This window comes from Puccinia triticina, chromosome 1A (assembly GCF_026914185.1).
Source record: "Puccinia triticina chromosome 1A, complete sequence".
NCBI classification, from domain to species: Eukaryota; Fungi; Basidiomycota; class Pucciniomycetes; order Pucciniales; family Pucciniaceae; genus Puccinia; species Puccinia triticina.
Window position 1 is genome coordinate 8,562,733 of NC_070558.1, and position 25,794 is coordinate 8,588,526.

Sequence of the window (25,794 nt, forward strand, 5' to 3'; positions counted from 1 at the left end):
TTAACCCAGCAGATATATAGATTGTGACGCATACCTTTATCTCACAATTCCTCTTACATCCACATTGACACTATCCGATTCGCAACAACGTGTTGCATCCGATAGCTCGTTCTTCAGATTGATACATTACTGCCATACTTGCCCGCCCATCCCCAACACTTAACTCAGTTTCCCCGTCGAACCATATAAAGCTCGCACAGTAGCTATGTCGGAGTCAAGCTCAACTGTACAAGGTCCGTAGTTTTACTTGGGCCTGCTCTTCCCCCAGACTCATTCCGCTGACTTTTACTTGGCTATTTTTTTGCATTGCAGGCCTCGTCACGGCGCTTCATGAACTGAGCATCCAATGTCTTAAATCCCAGGACGTCAAGCAGTTTAACTTTGAAAAAGCAAACGAAGAAGTCAAGAACGACGCTGAGGCCAAAGGGCCTCAAGAACAAGTACACGAAATCGATAAGTTTCTTCTGCCCTCATGCCGCCAGCAACTCAAGGAGTTGATCGAATTGCTGGACGTGGCCCTCACCGGGACTGATCCCAACCCAAAGCTCCCTGAAGCGTTAAAGCTCGTTAAGGAACTCGGACCCACCTTGCTTCAACTCCACTCTGCTGCCACTGTTCTCGCTCCTCCTACCACCTCCATGAGCCAAATATCCAGCTCGACTGATCAGAATGATGGAGATTTGAAAGAATTCAGATTGAACTACCGAAGCTCCGGTGTCACCAGCCTGATTGGCGGCCCTCTCAGGGACCTTATTCTTGAAATTTTCCAATTCATTTTGACTAAACGATACGCGTACAATGATTCGGACTCAGCCTACCAAAGGTTCCAGATCATCTCGGTATCTCGCCAGGTCTTCTCTAAAATCGATCAACTCATTGCTATGCCCACGCGCTCTGATGAAGGTGTACTCAAAATCGACTGGGAATCCTCCCACAAGCAGATGGGTGATTGCCTAGCGAAGTTAAACCAACGAGTTGATGAGTCTGTCGATGGACCATCGGAAGGAGTTTTCCGGTCCCGTGTAGTCGAACTTTCACAGAAGGCTATCCCCCTTGTCCAATTAGCGAGGGTGTTCTTTAAAAACCTAGTATACGATTCCCTGTTCACCTTCGACGGCGAATTGTCTTCTGCGGAGCTCGATGAACTTCGACGTTCCTCTAAAGCTATCACTTTCTATCTCGCTAACATCACTGACAGCTTGCTTCGTTTTCACCGAAACGAGCAAGTCGGATACACAAACACCGTCCCGGCCTGCGCTGAACATGTCAAAACGGGCATGACTGAGGCCCTGGGCACATTCCGAGCCCTTGCTAAACCTAAGAATTCTAACCCCACCATCACCTCCGAGGAGGCGTTCAGTGAATTGTCGTCATTGATGAAATCCCAATTCTTTCCGGCTTGTGATGCCTTATGGGCCGCTGCCCAAAAGTTTGCTGCCGACTATCCAGCTGCTCGCTAGTCTACTTCCATGTAATAGTTTTTTAGCAATCAATCATCACATCCATCTCTTTTCAAAACCCGGCATGTTCCAGTGATTTTTAGTTCTCTTCCTTTACAATTGTTGTTCGCTATAAAAAAACCAGGCACTCTCCATCTTGATTCAATCAGTTCGTTGCACTCCTGCCTTCGTGATCAGTGCCAGATGCATTCCAACATCAACCGCAGGCAGTACCAGTGCCGTCATAGAATCCCCCTTTGCCGTATGGTGCCTTGATATATTCGTGATAGATCAATTAGTTTTCTGTTCAAATCATTCTCATGTACAGAGAAAATATTTCTACTTTTTCTCCAGGAGTAAAAGAGTGCCCACCTGCTTAATATTTCGCAAGGTTAAAAGACCTCTTTCCCGGAGTGCGCCGGTCCATTCGAGGGAACTCGAGTCCAAGTCAAGAAAGTCATCTTAGTCTAACTTCATGCCATTGATAGCCTGTGTAAGCTAGGGCTCACTAACACATACTCACAACTTCATCCGGGCAAAATGATGCTAGAGAGGTTCCCTCTCAACTACAATTGGAGCTTGCACCGCAGCGACTTGAGCTGGTTATTCGTTTGAGATAGTACGCGTGTTTACAAAATCTTAAACTGAGCTCAAACTAACCTGGTATTCGAAGCAGCCACGATACTGCAATACTAGTCTCCCTCACAGGTATCAATCAAGACGAGATTTATCAGTGTTGAGATCCAATTCAGAAGCAACCAGAAAATACTACGACAGATTACTATCATGTACAGTGCGACTGCCTTCGCGGGAGATAACTTGATTCCTTCTTTTTGGTTTGTTTAGGTCAGAATGATTTTTCCCTTGGATAAAATCTTTGAAATGACGGCCCAAGGTCACTGATGGTGCATATCAAAATCATTCTAGACTTCTTATTTGCCGAACATGTCGCGCATCACAAGCTCAGGGAGACGATAGCAAACAAGACACGCGCTATGGTTTAGGCTGAAGAGGGATAAATTAAAAGTTTGGAGCTGAAGGTGTGCAGACGGAAGTTGCAGAAGCGAGAGAGAGGGAGTTGCCCAGTTTCTTTCTCGCTCTGAAGTCTTGGATGTCAACTCAGCACAGGCATAGAAATACAGTCGGCTCGAGTACATACCCGGTCACCACTGACACTGTTACAGATTGATCCGGCGATGTTAGAATGATCCGCTGCAGGAGCAACCGGAAGCTGCGGTGGGGGAGATTTCCTGTTTCGGAACTGTTTCAGTCGGCCGGCAGGCAAGACAAAAGGAAAAGGTAGGAAAAGGTCCAGGGATGCTGCTACGGATATAGCCGTGGGCAGTACCGGAGCACAAACACCGCGCCGGACGGGATAGGCATCTAGCCGGCTGAGAAATGGATCACCAATCTCGGCTCAGTCTGATGCTTTGCCATAGGCGGCATCTCAGTTGGCCTCCCTCGTTCACTTGCCCTCGGCAATGAGACTCGGGGCTCAGGAACGGCTATAAAGGGAGGCCATCGAGCCGGCAACACTGCCCTCGCGCACCTCCATTAGGATTGTTCGTGCACAACCCACCTCCATCCACGCGATTACCACTTCCTAGCAGAGCACTTTTATCTCCCAATTCCTATTACATCCTCACTGCCATCACCATAACAACCTCCTACCTCTGGTAGCCTAGCTCGTCATACTCAAATCGCCACACTGCCCCCCAACCATCAACCCAGTCGCCCCCACCAATCCATATAACACTTTAAAATTAGCTATGTCGGACCGAAACGCAGCCAGTCCGTAGTTTTACTTTTGCCTACTCTCTGCAATCATTCCTCTGACTCTAACCTAGTTCTCCCCTTCTCGTGCAGCCCTCGCCACGGCATTTAACGATTTGAGGGAACAACTTTTCGATTTCCAAACTGACCCGGATCTCAGCCCCCGCAAAGAGGTAGAAGAAGTGCCGACGGATGAACAGGTGAAGGCTCAAAAAGAAAAATTGAACAAAATTGAAAAGATTCTTCTGCCATCATGCCGCCAGCAACTCGTGGATTTGCTCGAAGCACTTGACCTGCCTCTCAAAGGGACCGATCCAAACCCGAAGTTCCCTGAAGCGGTGCAGCTCGTCAAGAACTTCGGACCGAGCTTGCGAGAGCTCTATGCTGGTGTCAATGCCTTGGCTCCACATATCCGCTCCCTATGTCGAACCTCCAGCACGATCGATCAGACTTATGGAGTTTTGAAAAGATTCAGATTGGAATCTTTGAGGCTCGGTGTCTCCGGTATCATCAGCGGCCTCCTCCCTGACCTATGGGGTGAATGTTCCCTTCTTTTTTCCAACGGTCAATACGCCCACAATGATCCAGACGCATCAATCCGAAGAGATCAGATCATCTCACTCTCCAGCAACGTGTTTGTTGAAATTGATGAAGCCCTCGCTATCCTCCCGCGCTCCGACTTCGGTTTTCTTCAAATCAAGTGGGAGAGCTTCCACAATCAACTGGGCGAATCCCTAGCCATCTTGACTCAACAAGTCAACGAGTCTACTGATGACCCAGCGGAAGGGAACGTCAGGTCACGTATAATCCAGCTTATGCAGATGGCTATCCCCCTTGTGAAATTGGCGAGAATTTTCTTTCGGAAGCTCGCCCGCAATCCCCCGTTCACCTTCGACGACAAGCTGCCTTCTTCCGATCTTCAGAAACTCCTACGTTCATCAAGCTCCATTGCTTCGAGTGTCAAGGGAATTGTCGAAGGCTTGCTTGATGTTCATCAGGAGCAATTCGGAATCGAAGAAGACGTTCCGCCTTGGGCCAAAAGCGCTAAAAGCAGCATGTCCGGCTTCACGGACGTGCTTCGCACCTATCTCAAACCTTTGGATTCTGATCCCAGCACATCCCCAGAAGAGATCATCAACGACTTGTTCTCTTTGATGAAGCCACAATTTTTTCTGGCTTGTGATAAAATTTTAGCTGCTTGCGACGATCTTGTTGCTGATTTTCCATTTGCTCAATAGCCTACTCGCATGGATCAGATTTCTAGCCAGCAATTCTCATATCCATCTCTTCTCAAAACCCTGCAGTACCCAGAGTCATGTTTCTCTTCTTCTGTCTAGTTCTTGTTTTAAAAGGATGTCTGGACACCCTCCTACTTGATTCAATTAGTTTGTGAGACTCCTGCCCTAGTAATCAGTACAAGAGGCATCCCCTTTTCAGATTAATCCTGCTACGTAGTAACGGTACTGTCATAGGATTTCCCTTCTTCCATACTGCCTCTGACTTTCTGCATTTATGATGGAAAAGAACCATTTTTTTGTTCCCGTGGGCCGAGCAATTTGTGGAATATTGATCGTCCTTGTGCCCTATTGAAGTAAAAAGCGAGCATTTAAAGCAGCTATAGAGGGTAAAGCAAAGTCTTCCCCTTGTCTGCATGCGCCTGTATAGGCATTGCCGGGCAATCCATAAAAAAGTGATGGAGATGTTGAAAATAGCCAGTAGCAGGGCAGCAAAATAAGGAGAATCTTCTCAGGTGCTCGACAAGGATTTGGCCATTCTAGCTTCGAAGCCCTCAGCTTGGTCCGCCTCCTGGTAGCACTTGTTTGCATCCGATCTTTCTCGAACTTCGGGCCATTGATAGCCTGGGACAAGCATCACATAATTATCTACTCTAGGCAAAAGGGGCTACCCTTTAACTCGAGTCTCGAGTGAGAGCAAGGGTGGGCCGCTACGCTACACTACGCTACAGGGCCACTTAGCATTAGCGTAGCGGCAAAAAGCGCCCGCCCATTTTGAGTAGCGTTAGCGCGCTGTTAGCGCCGCTACGCTGCGCTACGTTTCAGCAGCGCTAACAGCGCGCCAATTGTTTGTTAGTGTTAGCGCGCCGCTACAGTCACTACGCTACGCTGCGCTACAGTGATTTTAGCGGAAAAAAAGGCCTTTTTTTCAGCTAAAAGCACTGTGGCGCACCGTAGCGCGCGCTCTTTTGCGCCCTGCGTGTGTAGCGTTAGCGCAATTGCGCGCATCTGCGCTAACGCTACGCTAACAGCTAAATTAGCTGCGCACCCTTTGCGCGTAGCGTTAGCGCAGAGAAGGCGCAATTCCCCTAATGCTACGCTAAAATTTAGTGGAATTCCGCTACGCTACGCCACGCTAACGCTACGGTTAGCGTAGCTGGCCCACCGTTGGTGAGAGCTTGCACTGCAGTGAGGTGTTGGAGCCGGTGCCAGTCGTGTCATCAACCCAAACCAGCTTCAGTTTGCTTGAGGACCAGTCGTGAAAGCCGAACAAGCCTCACCGATAACAATCATACCCAAATGAATCAGTCTTCACATTGTTATGCAATTCATAAGCCTCTTGATTAAAGGAGAAACAATTGTGTGGAAGGGGTCTCTAGACGATTTCGAACAATATGCTAGGACGTGTTGATCAAGGGGAGATGACTTGAGCTTTCCAGTCACCTCATAACACAACATAACATGACAAGGGGTAGATGACCAATAACCAATTTCATGGAAATCCATTGAAATCGCCATGTTGAAATCTATTTGAGAAATCCGAACACGGCCGACTGCCAAGAAAGAAAATACAGCAAATTCGATGATGAAAGAAACAGTGATTGCCTTTGACTTGTGGGAGGTAACTGTGTTTCCTTGTTTTGTTTTTTTAGGCCACAAACAATTGGTCCTAGGATGACATATTTGAAATGAAGGCGCAAGGTGATGGTATTTCTGCTCAGGCACGGAGGCGAGACGTTTGAACATGCACAATAGTCCCGAGAAAGTAGTTGTAAAAAACTACGAATGAATCTCTGATTGGTTCCACATTATGCACGCTGGCTGAGCTTGCTACACCTCTTGGATGGGATGGAAACGAGCCGTTGTCAGGCACTCAGACACGTATTCGGATTGTCCATTTTGGATGCGGCCTCGAGGAAGAAAAGACAAGTGCCGGGGAAGATAATGTGCGTTCACCCTCTTTCTTCGGAATAATTCTTCCGTGCGGCGTCCACTTCATTGATGCACCGAAGAATCTTTTTGAACTCAACAGCGATGCGATTTGAATTGGGACTGTAAAGTCGATTCACTGACGTGAAATTGCCGGGCCGACCAACCACGATACGAGTATTAACTTGTCGGAAGGTAACTCTGAAGGTTCGTTCTTGGGATAAAGGAAACATGGCCTGACTAGTGAGGTTTTCTCGTTCGAAAAGCTATGAGTTCCTCATACAACATTTTCGCTCGAGGTGAACGAAGCTGGCATTGGCATCACAAGAAGAAAGAGCAGAATAAATACACTCGTCAATCGGAGCTCACGAAACGGCGATAAAAAGATTGATTACATGATTAGTCAACTTTCGACCCAACGTCTAATAATACATGCAGGATGTCTTTCAAGGATCACGATGACGGAGCCGGACCAGCTGAGCTCACGTCCGTTTTCTTCATGCGTTTACGAGCAAGTTCTTCTTTCTTAGACTGTAAGAGACGTTTACGAGCTTCAAGAGCCTTTTCGGCCGCGCTCAACTGTTTCTCGGGAAGCTTGTTTGCTGCGGTGCGGGCCTGCTTAGTTTCTTCCTCGCGGGCACGAAGCTCCTCCTGCTGACGTTGACGCTCTTCCGGATTGCTGGAGAGAGCATAGAAGGCTGTCCCCAGCTGGCGGCGCTCAGCCTTTGGATCAAAGTACTTCTCAATAGGTTCATCTGCCGTCCTTTTTCGCTGAAGTCCTTCGGGGAGCTCGAGTAATGGAAATTCAGTTTGGGCGCCGTATTGAGCTCTGTGAAAGGAGAGATACCCATTTTCGAATTGAAATTTAACAAATGATCACATGAGCGATAGGCAAATAAACAATGCTGGAAGCTCGAAAGGACGAGACCTCGGAAAAGAAAAGATGAATGACTAACCCGATTTCTTGCAGATGACTGGCGCTTTCTGTCTGAGCAAACGCCAGAGTTCGTTGGGGATCGAGTGGGGAAGTTTTTAGTTTGGATGCGGGAATTAAGGTATCTCGTCCAAATTCATCTTTACCCTCGATCCATTCTTCTTCCTCGGGTTCTCGTTCACCCAGTATGGGCGATCTAGGTAGGTCTTGTGCAGACGATAACCGACCTGCGAAGGACGTGGGAGGCATCGATGAGGAGCCAATGTTGGTAGGCTTGGATACTTCCTCCACGCTTTCGTCCGTGTCCGAGTCGGCCTGCAAGTTCAGATTGGCTCGCTTGGCATCGATATCCAATGGACAGGCCTCCAACTGTTTCTCAGATAATCCTCCTTTCTGGCCTCGTCTAGAGATTCTCACAAACAACCATTCAAAGTTGGAGGGAAGGAAAAAATCTGATTGGTGAGGGATGTGAAGCATGGCCGGCAAAGACTATCTAGCAGCGTACATAGTGGCATCGTATATTTTTGACTTGCGCTGGAGTGCTTCCATTGCCAGCTGTTCTTGCACCGAGGGAGGTTGCGATGATATCCGCGCAGCTCGAGTTTCCAATTTATCTTTCATTGCCCGGGACTTGACACCTTTATTTGATCCCTTGGAGTTCCTTTCAAAATAATCTTTTGACTTGGAGCTGTTTTTTGTGATCGCCGAGCCCTTTTTGTAGCGCGAAATGTTGTAGATGTCCTCTACAGTACCATCGCCCGTCGTTTTTCCTGTCGGTTTGCGCGCCAGAGAATGTGCTGTTTTCGAAGCCTCGACTGCGCCCAACAGGCCGGTCATCGAGGAAGCTGAGATATCGATGGCGTTCGGCATGACGTACGTTGGTCGGAAGGGGGCAGGCCGGCGAGGTGATGGACGAAGTTGACGTGGGTTTTGCGGCGAACGGCTGGTCACCAGCAGAGTGCAATGTCTCCGATGCTTAACTTAACCCCCTCCGAGAGCGCCTCGCGGACTGATCCGCGGCCGCAGCTCATCTCGAGCAAAAAGAGAAACAGATGAGGCAAAAAGACAAACGGATGGATGAGGCATGTGCTGCTTCGAACTTGAAGGACATTCAAGTTGATTCATCTGAGGGTTCTGGTTTGAGGTGCGTACTGCGTAAGATCATCACTTATAAGCAAACGAAAGTTAGAATTACTGAAAGACCAAACATGCGTGTGGTGAAATAGGGAACAAGCTTCAGGAAAGATAGATGTCCGAGTACATATTTAAGGAAATTGATAGACGGATGATGAGCTAGCAAATGAGAGGGGGCGGTCATGAGATCTGAACAATACAGATGAACTTGATGGAATGGGACAAACTTGTCGGACTGGCTCAAGGGAGTGAAAACTTCAAAAATTGCAACTAAACTAACATTGTGCGGATCACTGGATAGATAAAAGTCCATGTTGGTAAAGGAAGGAAACAGAAAATAGAACTATTAGATGAAGATATTCAAGAATTATCGTAGATATACTCAAGGCCCATATCTGCTCAAGGCTCATTGGAGTCTTGGAGACTAGCACGCTCGAGGAGGCTGTCGTGTTCCTCCATGTACTCTGGGGATTTTTGACACAAGTCTGAAAGGAATTCCAGGGTTGCCAGCATATCAGCACCGGGGCCACGGGAAGCTTGACTGTGTGAAGCGGAATCCCTTGGGGGAAGAGGTGAGGGGATATAGTGAGGAGAAAGGAGAGAGTATTGCCGCCTGACTGGAGTCCTCAGGGGTTGCGAGCAAGGTGTTGGTAGACTGAAGATCCCGGGGCTTCCCGTTGACATCGCGAATTTTCCGTGGGGAGTCGCTTGCAGGTGGTGGGAAGCAGAAACACTGTTGACACAAGTTGTTGGAGTTTCAGGCGGTGCATAGGTATAGGGAGTGAGCGTTTGGAAAAGGAAGCCGCGGGTGTCCCCAGAGGACGAGTTCGGTGTGCCTGGCTCCTGGGTTGGATGCGGCGATAGAGTAGGGGGATTATTGTTGAAGAAGGGAGATGATGTTAGAATCATATCGATGCGAGGACAGATTGCTTGATTGTCGGTTATTTCGGGCGCCAAGAGTGCTGTTTGAGACTGTGACAGCATACAAAATATCCACAGTTAGAGCAGTGTGTGTTTTCAAGATGCAAGCGATGAAAGCTTACATCAGTGGAAAGTGTTGGCGAGGATACAATTGATTGCTCTGGGATCACTTGTAACGGGGTTGAAAGTTTCTCCCTGTGAACGAGTTCTTTGAACTGAGTAGTATCCAATTTGGTTGGAAGTGAACGTAATCGAGCGCGCTCCTAAAATCAACTCGTCATTAGGAGGTATTTCTAGCTCGTGGAAAGTTTCAAATCAGACATACAGAAAATTGAGAATAATCAGACTTGGGTTCGAGAGTCTTTCGAGGTCGATCATCCGCCTTTTGGCGCACTTCGGTTTCAGCGACTGGGTGAGGTGCGGGCTGAGGAAGCGCTGTCAGTTTCTACCGGGACCTTTATGATGAAAAAAGGTAAGCCAAGTTACCTGGGTAATGGAAGCCAATGGAATAGGTTTAGCCGCGCGAAAAAAGGTTGACTCCGATCGCTGGATTAATCCTTTACCCGGATTTTGGAATGACATGCTCTTGGTCAAGGGAAAGGCTTTCAGGCTAAATTTTTTGATGTTTTGCTTCGCTGGTTTTTCCTGAATCTTGTCCTTGTGGCGTTGATCATTTTTGGAAGGGTCGGTCGGTCCAAGCTGAGATATAGTGCAAAAGTATGAGCGGCTGGAATGGATGATAGCCCTCTCGAAGGTCAATTTCTCACCAAGAGATCATTCAAGTAATAGTTCAAGTTTTCGTCGTCTTCGGTGTCATTGGACTCGAACAGATAGATGGTTTGTTGGCTAAAGTTAAGGCTGGTTGGGAATAAGGCTGGTTCTCGAAATGGGGTTTTATTCTGAAAAGAACCAGAACATAAGAATACGGCTGAAATCTGACATGGCTAAACGTAAGTCAGGACTCACGGATCTCTGGCTGGCGTAGTTTTTCATCGTTTGTGAGTTGGCATTGAGGATTGGACAAGGTGGCGGATCAGAGACAGATAGCTATGTATATATATACCATGTCGGGCATTATAATGTCAACGAGCTTGTCGGTGATACTGATAGCACAAAGCGATTAATGGGCAGGAAACTAAAAGGAATGACACTTACAGATGAGTCACTTGCGATCTCGGATTGATCGCTATCGGGAGAGTCCGACTGTAGTTGTTCCGCGGCGCAATAGTATCAGTTTTGCACACATAGAAACATGAGAGAAGGAAAGTGCATACATGAGTCGCAACTGTGGATGGTGATACAAAAGCTCTCATCTTGTTCAAAGATAGTTTGCTAATGGCCGAAGAGATTCTACGGCGCGAATTCGATTCCGGAGTTGAGAGATGGGCTTGCATGATGGCTTCGACGGAATGCGGTTAATAGATGATGAGAGAGTGTGGGCCGAAGTGACAAGCCGGGTATAATAAGTAGGACAAGATGGGTCTTGATGAGGGAACAACAGCTGTGGAATACTGTTCGGGAATGAAGATTTAATGAAGCTGGTTTTATAGCAGGCCTGGCGCGGCTTTGCATCAAATGGACGCACAAATTTCAATGGCTCGGCAGAAAAGGCACGGAGCTGCATAAACAAACTGTTAGGATTCAGACGGGCGCAGTGTAGCTGAGGGCAGTAATGTGGTTGAGACCAGCTTTCGCCCTGCTGAGATTAATATGGGCCGACGTATCAAAACTGGCAGGATGATTTGGAGAAATTCAAACACATGGTGGCACTGGCAGTAAGAGTTGGAGAGCAGGAAAATGTCCGCGCTCATCGACGAGTTACCAACGCCTCAGTTGAAAGAGAAGTTCTAGATCCTCAGGTGACACGAAGAATTCAGACAATCAATGCCCCGGGAAGAGTGAAATAACCAGGGACCGGTTGCAATTTTTGGTCCTGCTTTGTATTTGAGAATTACCAAGGAACAATCCTTGTCCGCCGCTCCAGACGGTCGGGGTAAGAATAGACTTCAAAATTTCAACCGCACAGCGGCATGTATCCCCTCTACCTATCCGGCGCATCAAACGCTGAAAGGGGATCGTTCCAATCTCCATCCCCCAACATCTTTTGATACGATTGCATGGGGTGGTTTACACTGTGTCTTCCCCGGTCTACGTGAATATTGTCTGCTCTGGATTACTGAGCCTTGTCAAACATCTAAGAATGGTCTTGAGGTGGCCTTACCAGCTATCTAGCCAGTTGACATTCCCGCCGATAAACACTCCGTGCCCCGGTGGGGTGTGCGATGCCGAGTTGATAATTCAATCGCGTCGCCTGCCTCCGGCGCGAAGCGTTCTTTGCTAGTTGGTGCAGGTCACCGGACATCACAAACCTCTGGCCCAGTTTATCATTCTTGGCTCGACAATCTCGATACGCCTGTGTATGAACACATATTTACGTTCCACTTGGAAATTGGATCATGTAAATAAGTGAGGCAGCTGCGAACACCAGCTGAAAATTCCTGATGAGCTGATCATCTTGTTATTGATTCATTCATAAGCCTAAGAGAGTCCAGGCGGGTTTTGTTGGAGGAGGAAAATCAGCCTGCCAGTCAGGCGCGTTTTTTCCCCAAAATCAGGCACCCGGCACCGCCTGGCGGGTGCGAGCGGTACCCGCCCACGGGTGTCGGGCTCTACAGCATAATTAGCTGAGTTAAGGCTATCTCAGTTAACCTGGGATGAACTCAACCAATTTAAACTTGGTTGATCTCAACTGATGAAATATAAATCCAATTTATATTTCATTGGTCAAGATCAACCCATTTTAAATTGATTGAGTGCATCCCAGTTAAACTGGGATGACTTCATCCCAGCCAAATATGCTGGCAGTGCTAGCAAGGGTCCCACTCCAGGGGCCTCCTTTTGGCGGCTCCAACACTATTACTGACCCAATGTTGGTCATGGGGGTGGTGGCTCATATATGTGCCACGGTGTGGCAAATATTATGGGTCCCCACCATTTTGGTGTGGCTGATTTTTTCCAGGTGGTGGCACCCCATTGTGATGATTTATATTGGTGAGTGTCAGGGAATGTCCACTCAGTGATAGCACAGGCAGGAATACACATGTGGTTGAGCTCAGTGTGCATTTGGTGACATAAACACTGAGGATGACGCCAGAAAGCACAAAAAAGCTTACAAAAAGCTGCATGCACAGAAAGCATAGATTGAGATGACTTGCGGATTGTGGACCATTGGAGGACCAATTGGATAGGCGGACCAGAGCGGAGGGTGAGAGCTGGGTTGCAGCGGATCAAATGTGTGGACTGATAGCAGTGGCGTGTCAGCAGGTGAGCTAGGGCAGCTGAAGCAGTTTCCACCAGCAGGTGGAGCTTGGGCCAAGGCACTGGTGAGAGACTGACTGATGGGGGCTAGACAGAGGACGTGGGAGGCCAAGCATTGGAGAGGTGCAAAAGCATGCAGAAATTGGGCAGAGATGGTGGACCAGTGCAGGAAAGTGGACCAATTGGGTGGGAACGTAACCGGACAAGCATGGAGGGAAGGAAGGGGTTGAGGGCACATGGTTTCTCTTCTTTTTCCTTTTTCACTTACTACTCATCATTGTACTTACACTCACAGATGTACTAGAGGATTAGAAGAGTTTTACCTGACCCTTATTCTACTTGCTTGCCATTTCAGACTTTGTGCTTTTGGAGTGTGGGGCTTCATGACTCGCGGACTATTGCACTAAAGATCAGGCTCATTGCAGAGTGCTGAAGATTAGTGGAACATAGCAGTCAGGAGCGGACGTCCCGGTAATCACTCAAACCTGGATAAAAATCTTGAAGAAGGCAGAAGCAGAAATTTCTTTACCATGACCTACCTTTATTTCTACATTGTCCACTCTCAATTGGCCTTGTGGTGTAGATTTTGAGGCTCCAAATCAATTCTGGGGGGCCCGCAGATCTTGACAGCCAATAACTACGCGAAGTCCTTGAAGGGGAAATTTCAAAGCTATTATCTGTAAAAGCAGAACACAATTCAGCAGAGTTCAAGGGAGCCCTAAGAATCTCCTGCAAAATAGAACCACCCAAGCAATTCAAAGCAGTTGGGCAATGGGAAGTTTCATGTCTATCAGTCCTCCATTATGCTCATTGCTACTACTGCACCACGGGGACTTGGTAACCAAGGTAGGTGCTGGAGCCTGGGGGCTTTACATTTTCCCAACCGGCTGCAGGGTTTCATGACTTGCCTCCTGGGCCTCGGTGTGACATTCTTGGGATTTATCTAGCGGCCATCAAACGCATAATCTACATCAAACACTCTTGAAGATTTGGAATGAATTGGTTGGAACCAGGAAATATATTTTGTACTGGCTTTGAGTTTCAGCTCTGCCACAGTGGGGTTTGGAGATTGGATGACCATCTGTCTATTTAACTGGGGACACATACTACCTTAGTTCCTTACTCACACTTGGCCACCACTTCATCAAGGTGTCCAAATATTTGGGACTTAAAAGGTACGCAGAGAGAATTCCAGAAATCCTTTGGGCCCCTTTCCTTTTGGTATACCTAGCTTTATGATTGTTATAACATCTTCTGATATTCTCAGATAGAGATCACAATGTTTTAAATAAAATCAAAGAGCCAATCTTCTTTCTTATGGAATTCATCCACCATTTCATTTTACTTCTCTTGCCAGGTGTGACAAATAGCTATCAAATCAAGCTCAAAGATTGCTCTGTTTTCTGCAACCTATAGTAACCAAATATCCATAAACTTCTTCTAATGAATCTTTCAATATTCCAGGTTCACATAAGCAATTTATTTTGATCAAAAAAAATGAAGGTGATTAGTAAATCTAGTGGTTTTATGAAAACATGTTGTGTCATAGGATGGTTCTTCCTAAGCAATGGTCCAAGTACCTCAAAAATGGAATCTTCTCACATGTTTGATTTCAAGACTTCTTTCCCAAAGGGGGGATTGCCTTCTAGTAATAAGATAGGTATGTATTCATCAAGCTTAATATGGGAGCCCAGGAAAAATGAAAATAATCTGACATGTTCAAAACTCTGCTGGCCTTATTTTGTCAGGTATGTGATTTTGTGGTAATTGCTTGAATCTTAAAACCAGAGAAGGATTCATCTGATATCAATTTGAAATGAATCATATGCTTAACTAGAAAATGCCAAGGATTTGAAGTCAAAAATGCTAGAGCAAATTGATCCAGATCAAATGGAGCTTGCTGGAGACAATGAAGGTTCACTTGCATCCACAAGTCAACAGGTCTCTATACCACAGTGTAAGAGAAGATTAAAATATTGACAGTTTATAATTTATACATGATTCTTATTCAAATGGGGATCCATATTTGATGATAGGTTCAAGCACTATGAACTTGCATCCTGAGAGATTTTCTCATGAAGATTCCAAACAAGCTCTGCAAATTGAAAATATAAATTCTGAAAAAGAAAAAAGTGGGTAAATCTATAGATCTTTATCATCATAGCACTGAACTACCTCATGAGATATTTTCTATATTGATGAATGCAGGAATAATAGAAGTCAGGTTGTATCAAGAAGAAATGAAAAAGAACATCTCAAGATGTGAAAACCTAAAATACAGATTTCCAAAAAAATTCAAACAGCACATGCAAGATTTGAAAGAAGTGGTAAACTATCTATGTGACAGCAAGATTGATGAAATACAAGCAGGCAAACCATTACCACTGAAAGCAGACGAAGTTGTATTGTCTGAAATATTCCCTGGTCACCTGGTAGAAAAGCTCCATATGATGGTAGTAGAGGGTCCCTTCTCATCTTTTGTGGAGGCTGTGGAAGATGCACCTTGGGATCCTGTACACATGGATTTTTTCAATGGTGGATTGAGGTTGATGATGTCACATTGGTGTGACCTTATGATTGATTTATTTCATCATATTGAAAAGCTTGCCCTAGTCCCAACTGAAATTCTTTCAGAATTTCAGAAAAAAGATCAAGGAAAATTCTTTTCAAGTTTAATTGTTGCCAAATACACTCATTATGATGTTTACAGTACATATCTCAACTTTGATCTCAGATTGAGCATTTTGGAAGACTGTAACCTGAAGGATGACCTCAAGGAGATTTTTAAGGGTCAGTAGCAATCACTTAATTGCACATTGTGGAGCGGAAAACACTTAAAAACCTTTTAAATTTCTTTCTCTTTTATTCTATTCCTATCAATGTTATAGGAGTTGATGAGGGCACTTGGAAACAGGTAGAGTTCCAATTTGTAACAGCCCAATTGAAATTTGAAGAATCTGTGCAGTTGTTTGATGATTTTGATGAAATCAGGGAAGAATTTATCACCAAAGCATCACCAAGCACAGCTACTTCAGTATCTGACATGAAGATACTGTTGGAAAATATAATTGCATACATTCCAGGAGTAGAGCTTAAGGGTTATGCTTATGAGGAAGATGAAGTGCTTATACATTTCAAATTGCTGTATGAAATGGTCAGATTTATCCAGAGACACCATCCACAGGTTATCTCAAATGAATTCAAGCAATCAATCAAATTCCAACAACTTCAGGCATTTGAAGAAGTTATTGGGATGATTTCAAGTGTTAATCATTTTGAATATGAGCTATTCAGATCATTTTTGCCAAAGATAGCCAAGAGTGGCAAGATGGAGGATTCCAAGCCTAAGAGGATGACATTAATTGACTGGGATTGGCAAATGGAAGTAGATAAGTTCAGAGAGAAGTTGAAAGGCTCAAAATATCTGACTGATTCACACAAAAATAGAAGAATTTCAAATTTTGATCCCAATGAAGAAGAGGATGATTTGACCCTTGAGAATAGAACTCTGATGGAACTTCTCAGGAGCTCCCCAAGTTTTGAAAATTTTTCAAGCCACTTTGGGCCAGTGAGGACTCTGTGTGCTGATAGAAGAACTGAATTCCCTTTTGATTCACAAGAAATGACTTCTTACCAGTACATGAGGTACCTTTTCCACCTCAGGAAACTCAAAGAAAATGAAGAAAATCAAGATTTCACCAAAATGATTGAGAAAGTAGAATCAACTGGAATAAAGTTTTTTGAAGCATCCCAGAGGGTTCTCAAGGAGGAATTGAGTAAATATTTTTATAGTTTATGATGAAAAACTACAGGAGAATGTGGCTTTCCTGCTTGCTAAAAAGGATTGGATGTACCACATAGCATATCATAAATAACATGACTGGAAATTTATAACAGCTTTTGTCCAAATCATTTTTTTCTTTGTGTTTGTGGCTGCCAATGATATGAAGGAATATCTGGTGTGATGCAGCTTTATATGTTGACTTCAATCAACTGACACAGTGCCAGCCCTTGTACATAGTTCAGGCCCCATTTTTCAGTGGTTCAATCAAGCATGATGCATGTGTTGAAGTGATCAGGTGAAAGCTTTTCAAAACCAGATTTTTTCTAGTCAGCTGCATTTTCACATTCCACAAAAATTAAACTTTCTTTCACACAAACAAAAAACTGGTGCCTACTTGCCCACTCTTATCAATAAAAATTCCCAAGCCCTCATACCAAAAATTATGCCAAGGTTTGCTATCCAATATTGTAAAAGATGGAGAGAAAGACCATCTCCTACTGCTGTTTCTATTCCATGTTAGGTTTTTTCAGGGGTTTGGATTCATTACAGATAATACATCTATAAACTGGATAGAGACTTGAGTGGATCAACAGGTATCAGAGGGATATTTTGTGTCCATCCTGTGAAACCAAATCACTATCATGCTCAATTGGTCATACACAGAATTGATCTAACATTGTGTGGTGTGTGCCATACCAGTGCACACCACTTTGAGCATCTTAACCTTATTAGACAGTTGCTAACTTGATCTATGGTGATAATTCAGCAATCCTGTACATATTTACACACACACCTTGGCGCCTGATGATACAAATTGGTGAGTTAAACATCTCAGTGACCAGGATCATAGCTGTCATTGAGGTACACACCCTGATGACTGCTGTCATACCAGCCACTAAGGTGTATTGAGATTTGTAATGTAATGGCTGGTAATTATGATACCAGTCATCATATTTTATACCATAAGGACTGGCATGATTGTTCCATTTATTGAGGGCTTTACCTCAATCTTATATCAAAGAAACCTTTGTAGACATGTTGTCTCTACACTGACATCACCCTTTTTGCCGGCAGAAATAAAGAGAAGACCATAGGTCTTCTTGATCTTACACATATTTATGAACAAATAAATTAACAATGATATTATTATCTAAACATATATATCTGTATCTATGTATATATGTATATATTTCATCCATGCAAAAAAAGAGAAAAGAGAATAACAAAGTTGTAATGCGAGAAGGAAGAGCAAGGGTTTGGGGATTGGACTGGAGGGTGGTGAAGTGACTGGAAAAGAAAGGACTGGGGCGATGAATTTGATACGGGTTTTCTCTCTTTCATGAACATAAGCAAAAGAAGCAGAAGAAGGGAGAAAGGGAAGAAAGGTACACAACAGGGATGGAAGAAGAGTGGAGAGTACGTAAACGACCAAACAAAGAAACACACACACACATACAAAAACTCAAAAAGCTACTGAAACAAAAAAAAAACACCATGCTGAACGAAATAAGGGAAGTGAAATAACGTAGTACTGCAAAAATGAAGAAAGAAAGAGAGAGAGAGAGAGAGAGAGAGAGAGAGAGCATCTGTGCGTGTTGAGTGCAAAGGCCTGAGGAAGAAAGAAAACAGAAAAAAAAGGTGTTTAGACAAACAAGGGATTAAAAGAACGATATTAAAAGTTGTATAAGTTAGGAGGGATGGTAAGGGTTATGAAGGGGGGCCGAGTTAGCAGACGGTTGTTGTTGTTGTTGCTGTTGGTGGTGGCTGTTGTTGTTGACGACGGTGAGGGGGATATCTTCGGGCCCATCCCAAGCAATAGGGTATTGGAGATGGTGGTCGGAAAGATTGAGATGGCCTAGTTGTTGTTGTTGTTGTTGCTGCTGTTGACGGGAGTCGGGCCGCGGGGGGCCCTGGGGGTCATGCGTGTTTCCGACCGATGAGCCGAGCGAGGGCTGTGAATGCAGGTCGTGTGGTCGGTGTTGGTAGCCCGGTTGGTCGTCGTAGCCTAAGTTGTTGAGCGTGCCCGGGTAGGGCTGTTGGGCTGCACTCGGTCCCAAGTATGGATCATCTGCTTTAGGTGCCACCCTAGACATTAGTTTTTTCTTCTTCTTTTTTTCTTTCTTTTTCTTTGTTGGTATGTGGATGAAGAGTAGACTGACAATATCCGTTGTGTTCCTGGGGGTGAAGGGGTGGTGGAGGCGGATAGGCTTGGTAGGAGTCATACATTCCGGGATGTCTTTGATCAGAGTGGAGGGATTCCATGGCGATATCGTGAGAGTAGAGCTAGGAGGCAAGAGGAGTGTAAGAGAGGCTGTTGTTTCGTTGTTGTTGTTGTTGTTGTTGTTGTTGTGGCTGCTTACCCGAGGTTTCTCGTCGGTTTGGTCGTCATCCTCGCCGATGCCGTGTCCGACGCCAGGCCGCGCGGCGAGCGGGTTGAGGGTGGAGGGGTCTTCGGCGCGGTTGACGAGTTCGGGCCACTTGATAGCCACGTCCTCGTCGTCGAGGTCGGAGAAGCGGCGCTGGGTGCATCTGAAGACGATGAAGACGACGGCGGCGATCCCGGCGAGCCCGCCGACGATGCCGCCGATGATAGCCCAGGTGTTGGAGGAGGATCCAGAGGCGGAGCCGTTGTTGTTGGGGGTCGAGGAGGGCCGGGCGAGGGGGCTGTAGGTGGAGGTAAGCGAGGTGTAGACCTGGCCGTCGGCGCCCGTCCGGGTCAGGGTGACGATGACAATCGAGGAGGCCGGCTGGGACAGGCCGCCGGAGATCGTCTGGGGGGCCGTGGAGGAGGTGGATGATGGGCGCGAGGCGAGGGAGGAGGCTGAGGACTGGCTTGCGACGGAGTTGGTCTGCGAGTTGGCGGACTGGACGGATGAGCTGGCTGGGCTGTTGTTCGCGGGCACGGGGCTGCTGGTGGGTGCGGCGGGGGCGGCATTGGTGGTGGATGACTGGCTGGGCTCTGGGGGTGCGGGGGGGTTGGCCTCGGCGGGTGGGGGGGATGGGCTGGTGGGGGCTGGGCTGGGCGAGGCTGCTGGTGCGGCGGGGGCGGGTGAGGCTGGGGATGCTGGGTTGAGGATGGCCTGGGCGTGGATGGGCTGGCTGGCGAGGGCGAGGAGCAGTAAAAGAACGAGGGTGGTGGGGGCGGGCATGGTTTTCGTGGTCGTTTCTCGGTTCGAGGTGGGCGGAAGTGGGGCAGTGGGCAGTGGGCAGTGGGCAGACGCGATAAGATATGGGGGGTGTCGGAGATGGGCAGATCAGCACTAATCACTAAAAATCACTAACAATCACTGAAAAAAGCACCCCTTTATGTACAGATCATCCATCACACAAACTCAATACATACAGCAGCCCATCACCACACAACTCACCCACTAACACTCTTCACTGTCACCCACACCATCTTATTTACAATGCCAACTTCAAAAGGCTGTATATAAGTCTTCTCCAACATCACATGTTCTTAATTTCGGGTCTGTTAATGGGCCAATTGCATTTGCAAAAGAAAAAAAAAAAAAAAAAACATGCTGCCATTGCCACCACATAATCTTAAACGGCCTCAAAGAATTAAGCTCCACATCTGCTTCCATCCTTCAGTGGGCTCCTTTTCTCTTCCCTGATCAACACGAGCTTGTTCAGGGAGCTTTGAGAAGGGTGTTCAAGAAGATCTGCTCAACCTCCCAAGCGCCCTCCCACAGCATGACCCGACAGGAGAGAGCGTTCCCCTTCGCAGTCTCGGCCTCGATCCGACGGGCCAGCTCTCGACGACTCCTGACGAGCGCCACATCGCCGCTGTGTGCGTGTGTGTGTATGGAAAGAGTCGTCAGACAACAGCAAGGATGGCTGAGAGATCAGCAGACTCACGATTTGAGCACCCGGCTGATCGGACAGTAGTCGTTGTCCCCATCGCCGACGTATGCGATCCGGTCGAACGGCTTCGAGGGCCCGCGGCGTTCCAAGTAGGCAATCAACTCGGCGGCTGTGGTAGAGAAAGAAACAAAGAATAAGAAGCAGATTTGCAGAGAGGGGGGGTAAGAGGACGGGGGGGAAAGACCTTTGCACATGTTGGCGCTGCAGCCAAGCGTACAGCCGTGCTGGCTCTCCTGAGCGTCGACCCGACGACGGAGGAGCAGCCGGTCAGCGTTCTCCGGGTCCCAGCGGGCCGGGTTGGTGATCACTGCGCCGTCGAAGCGGGCCCAGAGGCCGTGGTGTCTGAGGACGAGCTCGATGAACATCGTATTCGAGTTCGAGAGGATCAGCAGCTCGCTCGCTGTCTCGGCCCCATCCTCTTCTCCTTCTTCGAGCGTCCGTGAGAGCGCCTCGATCGCCCGCTTCATCGCCGGGTGCTGCTCACAGTACAACCCGAGCATCAGCAACCGTTTGTCTGCTTTCCTCGGAGCTATTTACCAGGGGTAATGTCCCAAACACTTCCGTGATCTGGGCCTGTGTAAATCCCCGGTCGGCTAAACGTAGCAAGCAATCAGCCCTGCAATTAATCAGATACAAAAACAATCATCAGATCGTGGTTTTTTCAAGATTACGGAACAGATAGGATGCTACACTCAACACGTTATCGGTCCATTGCATAGTCCTCTTACGCTCAGCCAACAGGATCCGCAGACTGGGGTCCAAGACCTCGAAGAGATATCTATCGGTGTCCTGGTCTATGGGAGCGTAACAAGCGGTGAGCAGTCGATTGGCAAGGGTCGGTACGTGTGGGGGGGGGGGGGGGGGGGGGGAAACAGACCTACGAGAGACCTGCGGGCGGGTGGTGATCGGCCAGAGAGCAGGTCAGCTGGGACGGCGGTGGTGGTAGAGGTAGTGTCTGTTGGCTCACCAGTCGAAGTCGAAGACGACCAGCTGGTGGATTCGCGGTGCCATGGGTTGCTGGAGTGGCTGGCTTGATGGGCTGGGTGGCTGAATAAAGCGTCGCGGACCGGAAGAAGTCTCCGGATCGAAAATCGGACTTCCCCTGTCTCACTCGAATCCTCAGTATCCACCCCCATCAGCGTTCATCTGCACCATACAACTAGGGGGGTTCACAAATTAGGACAAAAATAAAAAATTACAGTCAATTTTAAGGCCTCTATCAACAACTTGCACAACTATTGCTAGGGGAGTCTCGGCTTCTCCTCCATCACCCGAACCTCATTGCAATTGTTGTCCGAAAACCATCATGTGAGGGAATCAAGCTCAGCCTGCCAGTGACAGCAGCAACACTATTGCTCAGAACAAATCAAACCTAATCTGAGACTGACTGAAACTCATTCGCAGCGCGAACTGATCATGTGTTACATTGGTTGCAACTGTGTTCTTATCTTGATCGAAGATGAATCCTCTCTTTTTTTACTGAGGGCCAAAGAAATTCTACGGCGCGAATTCGAATCCGGAGTCAAAGGCTTGCCAGATAGCTTTGAGGCAAAGCGGTCAATAGATGGCGAAGTGATGAGGGGCGAAGGCGGAATGAACGGGATATATTGAGCATCGACGATTCAACAGCCGCTCTGTAATGGAGAGGATTAAGTAAAATGAAACTGGGTTTATAGCAAATCTATGTAGTCCAGCTTTGCATCTCCCGACTCAAACTCAAAGTACGGCTGATGTTGCTCTGGGGTTCTAGATGTTTACCATACACGATCGTGATACTTCCCTCAAGGGAATATCCATTATTAACAGTGCTAGGTATGGCAGAATTCAATTACATATCACAATCTAGGCCATCAGAAAATTGTCCTCTAGAATTACATTCAACTAATAAACAATCCATGGCTTGGACGAGCAACAAGTTTACATGTGAATTGGTGTCATAGCCGCAACGAAAGTGATCTAGACGTAAATCGGCAAGCTTTGTGTAGAAAGCTATTGCACTGACACGGCGTTGATTGGTTTGAATACCACACGCGAGCCAAGGAATTTGAAGCATGTTGACGCATCATTCATCGTGGCTTTCATTTTCCCAGTCGACTGAAAATCGTCGGTAGTTCGGGTTCAACTAGTTCGGCCTTTTTCTTCTTGATCGTCTCCATGATTTCGTTGACAGCCGTCTTGTCCAAATCGTCGCGAGCTTTCAAGAGTCCTTCAGTAAATCCTACGACCGCCGGGCCGTACTCTTTCGCAAACGAGTGCCAATCAAGGAAAAACATGGTCCGGCTGGCGCTCAGCACGCCTAAAATATGCTCCAGCACTTTGAAGTAAGCCTTGAGCTCCGTAGGTGCCTTGTAGGTCACAAAAAACCCGTAAGATATTCTGACATCTGCGCGAATACGATCGACGGCCTGAGGGATCCGTATTTTCGAGGTTTTGCGAAGTCCATTGAGGTACGCTATCAAGAAACAGTCCACCATGTCATCGATGAGTAATTCAAACAGGTTTGGATTCAGATGTGCTTGGTAATCCACAACGTAATCTTTGATGGTTTCGATGATTAGTACCATAGGATCATCTGCCCCCTCCGCGTACCACGAGTTGCCAAAGAGCATTTTGACGGCTGGCTTCAAGTCATTAAAAACTGCCTCGATGAGAGCTTGGACACAATTTTTGGCAACATCCAGATAGCCGTCCATAGCTGCTGAAAGATTATCGCTGATAGACTGGCGGTACTTCTCGCTGACAAGCCCTTCGAGCTTATTCATCAAGCCTTCAACGAAGTCTGCTGATTTCACTTGATCGTTTGCAAGACTGATTGTATATTCGACTAACCCTCCCTGTATGTCGTCAGCCTTGGAGGAATGTTGCTTTGTAAACTCCTTTTTAACCAGTGATAGCCATTCAGCTTGCGTTGCCATCATCACCTTGGCGGATTCTTCGACTACTCTTGAAAGCACCGCTCCTTGACCGCTGTCAATCGCAAAGTCGACTTGGGCGTTGACCTAAGGATAAAAATAATTCCAATCAGCCAAACTAGATAACAAGCATGCAGTCCACAATTCACTGGGACAGAGAGCTTGGAAATACGGACCATCTGAAACATTATTCCAGATGCTTGCATGGTGTACATTTGGTCAGCATCTTCTTCTGGTGGCTCGGTGCGTTCCAGGAAGAGCTGAGTTTCGCTTTTCATGAGGTTCTGAGTCCATTCTTCCATCTTCTTACTGATCAATTTGAGATATTCATCCACTAGTGACTGGATATTGTCATCTAACAAAGGTGGCTCGGTCAATTCAGGCGGGATCTCTAGTTCCTTGGTCATGTTTTTTTTATATTCTTTGGTGAAGGTTGTGAGGGCGAGCAAGGCGCCGGCCTCGGCGTCTCCAGAGGAAGAGTATGTTTTCGTGAAATCATATAGAGCTTTGTGATAAGCCTTGATGTACGCAGGGTAAATCTAAATTCGGCGAAAATTGATCGATTTATTATTTTGATGCATTTGACAAGCAGCAAAGTTTTACACGCACCTTCCAATCTGCCGGAAATTTATCGACCAGCATTTCTTCCACCAAAAGCAAATCCTGATAGTACCAATCGAAATTTTCTCCTTCGAAAAATCCAGCGGGGTTATCTTGATACTTGGAGAACTGCTTTTCAATTTGAGTTTTGGCACTGGTTCTGATCGCATCCATGACCTTTGCGCGATAATGCTTTATTACCCTTGCCTCCGCCCGTACCGACTGAAACCGCGCGCCAATATCTTTCTACAATGAGGCGTACAATAAACCACACCCTCTATGTCAGTGATAGTTGGCGATTCGTATCGTTTCGAGGCAAGCCTATGTACGAACGTTTTGCCGTTTGACCAATCGAATCGCAATTGCTCGTTCATCGCGCTGGCCTTCAATCTCTGCGATTTTGGCAATTTTTATGGCTACGGTTGCATGCCCCTTCCTGACTATATCCAGCATGTTGCTCGCGAGATGGACATAATGCGACTCAAACGCCTGGAAGTGGAGAGATAATAAATTTGAGCAAAAAAAAAATGGAACGGAAATTGGCAACTCCGTCCGCTCCGACCATCTCGAAACAAAGAGCTTACCTCGATTGTGCCAGCAAGACGCTCGAAGTAGCCGGCCAATGTCCGAGTAGTCTCAGAATTCCCTTCCCGATTAGCCTGGAGTACAGTTTCATTCCTGTGAAGATTTTTTTTAAAGAAAAACACTCACTCGTCAGGCTCAATCGAAATATTTTGATGGTCAGAAAACGGTTTAGGTTGAAGTTAACGTCACAATTACCTGAACGTCTCCATCTCACTCAGTGTATAATGGATGGCTAGCAGGTTTGGCGCGTCGCCCAAAGGAGACGCGCGATCCTTGGCCAAAAGCTTTTCTATTCTTTCGATTTTGTAATCCATATCTCTCAGCTGTTCAACCATTTTCGCTGTAGCGACGAAGTTCCGATGAATCTTTGAGACCGACGCGATTTCTACGAATTTCCACAGTTAGTGGGCGTGAAAATCACCGACTCGAAATCTTTTTGTGCACAACAGGAGAAAGTGGTAAGACTCAACTTCCGAAACCTTCCACACGCACCCTAGGATCCTCACAGGCCTTTTCGACGGCGACCATCTCCTCTTTGATGGCTTCGATTTGGTTTTTGGACTCTCTCAGTTTTGACATCGCTTCTCTGGTGGCATCCAGCTGTTCTTTGGCGCCTTGCTTGAGTTTAGCATCGATACCAGCTTGTTCTCGTTGTAAACGCTTGCGGATTTGTGCCAATTTGACGAGATCGTCTGGAGATTTAAAGAGCTGGAACCGAAGGAGGAGCATCAGTCCGCTGTCCGGTTTTTGCTGTCAGCTTCAACCGAACGAAGGTGCTCACCTCCCCGACCGCTCGAGCTGCGGTGATGTCCTTCTCCATTTCTTGTGTCCGGGGCAAAAGGCACGGGCGGTCCATTGCCGATCTGGGTCGAGGGTCCTCATGTCACACGTGTATCACATATCCATCACCCGCGACTACGAGAAGCGGACCAAAAATAACTGGTCAGAGCATTCACATTTGTTCACTAGGGCCCTGTTTGGCACCGATATAATTATGTCTGCTATACGGGAGCGCAGCGGGAGTTTTGGGTTGTCCAAATAACCGGGTAACCGGGCCAAACCCGGACGGGCGGTACGGCCAGGCGGATCCCGCGGAACCGTACCCAAAACAGATCTGTCTGGCCTAAAAGGGCTGATACTGGAACTCCAGACTACGGCTAAGTTTCATCCTAGGACCCTTCGGGGTCCCTAGTGTCCCTGGTTAGGCGTTGTTTCAGCCTAAGACCTAAGTGGCCGCCTGTAGGCGGCCCTCCGGTCCTATTCCCGGCCGGTGGCCGAACTCGGCCACCGGTAGGTCCGTATCTAGACAAGTCGACTGATACTGGCCGAATGGGGAAGTCGCTCCGATGAGGAGCGATAAGAG

At 47.0% G+C, this 25,794-nt stretch overlaps 7 protein-coding genes across 7 annotated transcripts; 3 read left to right on the forward strand and 4 right to left on the reverse strand.

Moving 5' to 3' along the window:
* Positions 1-205: 205 nt before the first annotated feature.
* On the forward strand, positions 206-1,460 carry PtA15_1A952 (uncharacterized protein; the record flags this gene model as incomplete). The annotated part of the gene is made up of 2 exons (XM_053166033.1): positions 206-233; positions 313-1,460. The coding sequence occupies 2 exons, from the start codon at positions 206-208 to the stop codon at positions 1,458-1,460; spliced, it is 1,176 nt and encodes a 391-aa protein (XP_053017165.1).
* A 1,748-nt stretch (positions 1,461-3,208) lies between these two features.
* Positions 3,209-4,450, forward strand: PtA15_1A953 (uncharacterized protein; the record flags this gene model as incomplete). The annotated part of the gene is made up of 2 exons (XM_053166034.1): positions 3,209-3,230; positions 3,306-4,450. 2 exons carry the CDS (start codon positions 3,209-3,211, stop codon positions 4,448-4,450), a joined length of 1,167 nt encoding a protein of 388 aa, XP_053017166.1.
* Positions 4,451-6,829: 2,379 nt separating this feature from the next.
* On the reverse strand, positions 6,830-8,180 carry PtA15_1A954 (uncharacterized protein; the record flags this gene model as incomplete). The annotated part of the gene is made up of 3 exons (XM_053166035.1): positions 6,830-7,205; positions 7,333-7,713; positions 7,816-8,180. The coding sequence occupies 3 exons, from the start codon at positions 8,178-8,180 to the stop codon at positions 6,830-6,832; spliced, it is 1,122 nt and encodes a 373-aa protein (XP_053017167.1).
* A 663-nt stretch (positions 8,181-8,843) lies between these two features.
* PtA15_1A955 (uncharacterized protein) lies at positions 8,844-10,759 on the reverse strand (the record flags this gene model as incomplete). Its single annotated transcript, XM_053166036.1, has 8 exons — positions 8,844-9,416; positions 9,488-9,628; positions 9,691-9,789; positions 9,852-10,064; positions 10,133-10,264; positions 10,332-10,412; positions 10,521-10,568; positions 10,640-10,759. The coding sequence occupies 8 exons, from the start codon at positions 10,757-10,759 to the stop codon at positions 8,844-8,846; spliced, it is 1,407 nt and encodes a 468-aa protein (XP_053017168.1).
* A 4,443-nt stretch (positions 10,760-15,202) lies between these two features.
* PtA15_1A956 (uncharacterized protein) lies at positions 15,203-16,031 on the forward strand (the record flags this gene model as incomplete). Its single annotated transcript, XM_053166037.1, has 3 exons — positions 15,203-15,473; positions 15,572-15,837; positions 15,978-16,031. 3 exons carry the CDS (start codon positions 15,203-15,205, stop codon positions 16,029-16,031), a joined length of 591 nt encoding a protein of 196 aa, XP_053017169.1.
* Positions 16,032-18,155: 2,124 nt separating this feature from the next.
* PtA15_1A957 (uncharacterized protein) lies at positions 18,156-21,470 on the reverse strand (the record flags this gene model as incomplete). The annotated part of the gene is made up of 6 exons (XM_053166038.1): positions 18,156-18,535; positions 18,627-18,750; positions 18,828-19,214; positions 19,308-19,633; positions 21,006-21,128; positions 21,212-21,470. The coding sequence occupies 6 exons, from the start codon at positions 21,468-21,470 to the stop codon at positions 18,156-18,158; spliced, it is 1,599 nt and encodes a 532-aa protein (XP_053017170.1).
* Positions 21,471-22,412: 942 nt separating this feature from the next.
* PtA15_1A958 (uncharacterized protein) lies at positions 22,413-25,287 on the reverse strand (the record flags this gene model as incomplete). The annotated part of the gene is made up of 8 exons (XM_053166039.1): positions 22,413-23,333; positions 23,423-23,785; positions 23,856-24,092; positions 24,180-24,335; positions 24,431-24,524; positions 24,627-24,816; positions 24,902-25,139; positions 25,213-25,287. 8 exons carry the CDS (start codon positions 25,285-25,287, stop codon positions 22,413-22,415), a joined length of 2,274 nt encoding a protein of 757 aa, XP_053017171.1.
* Positions 25,288-25,794: the final 507 nt, after the last annotated feature.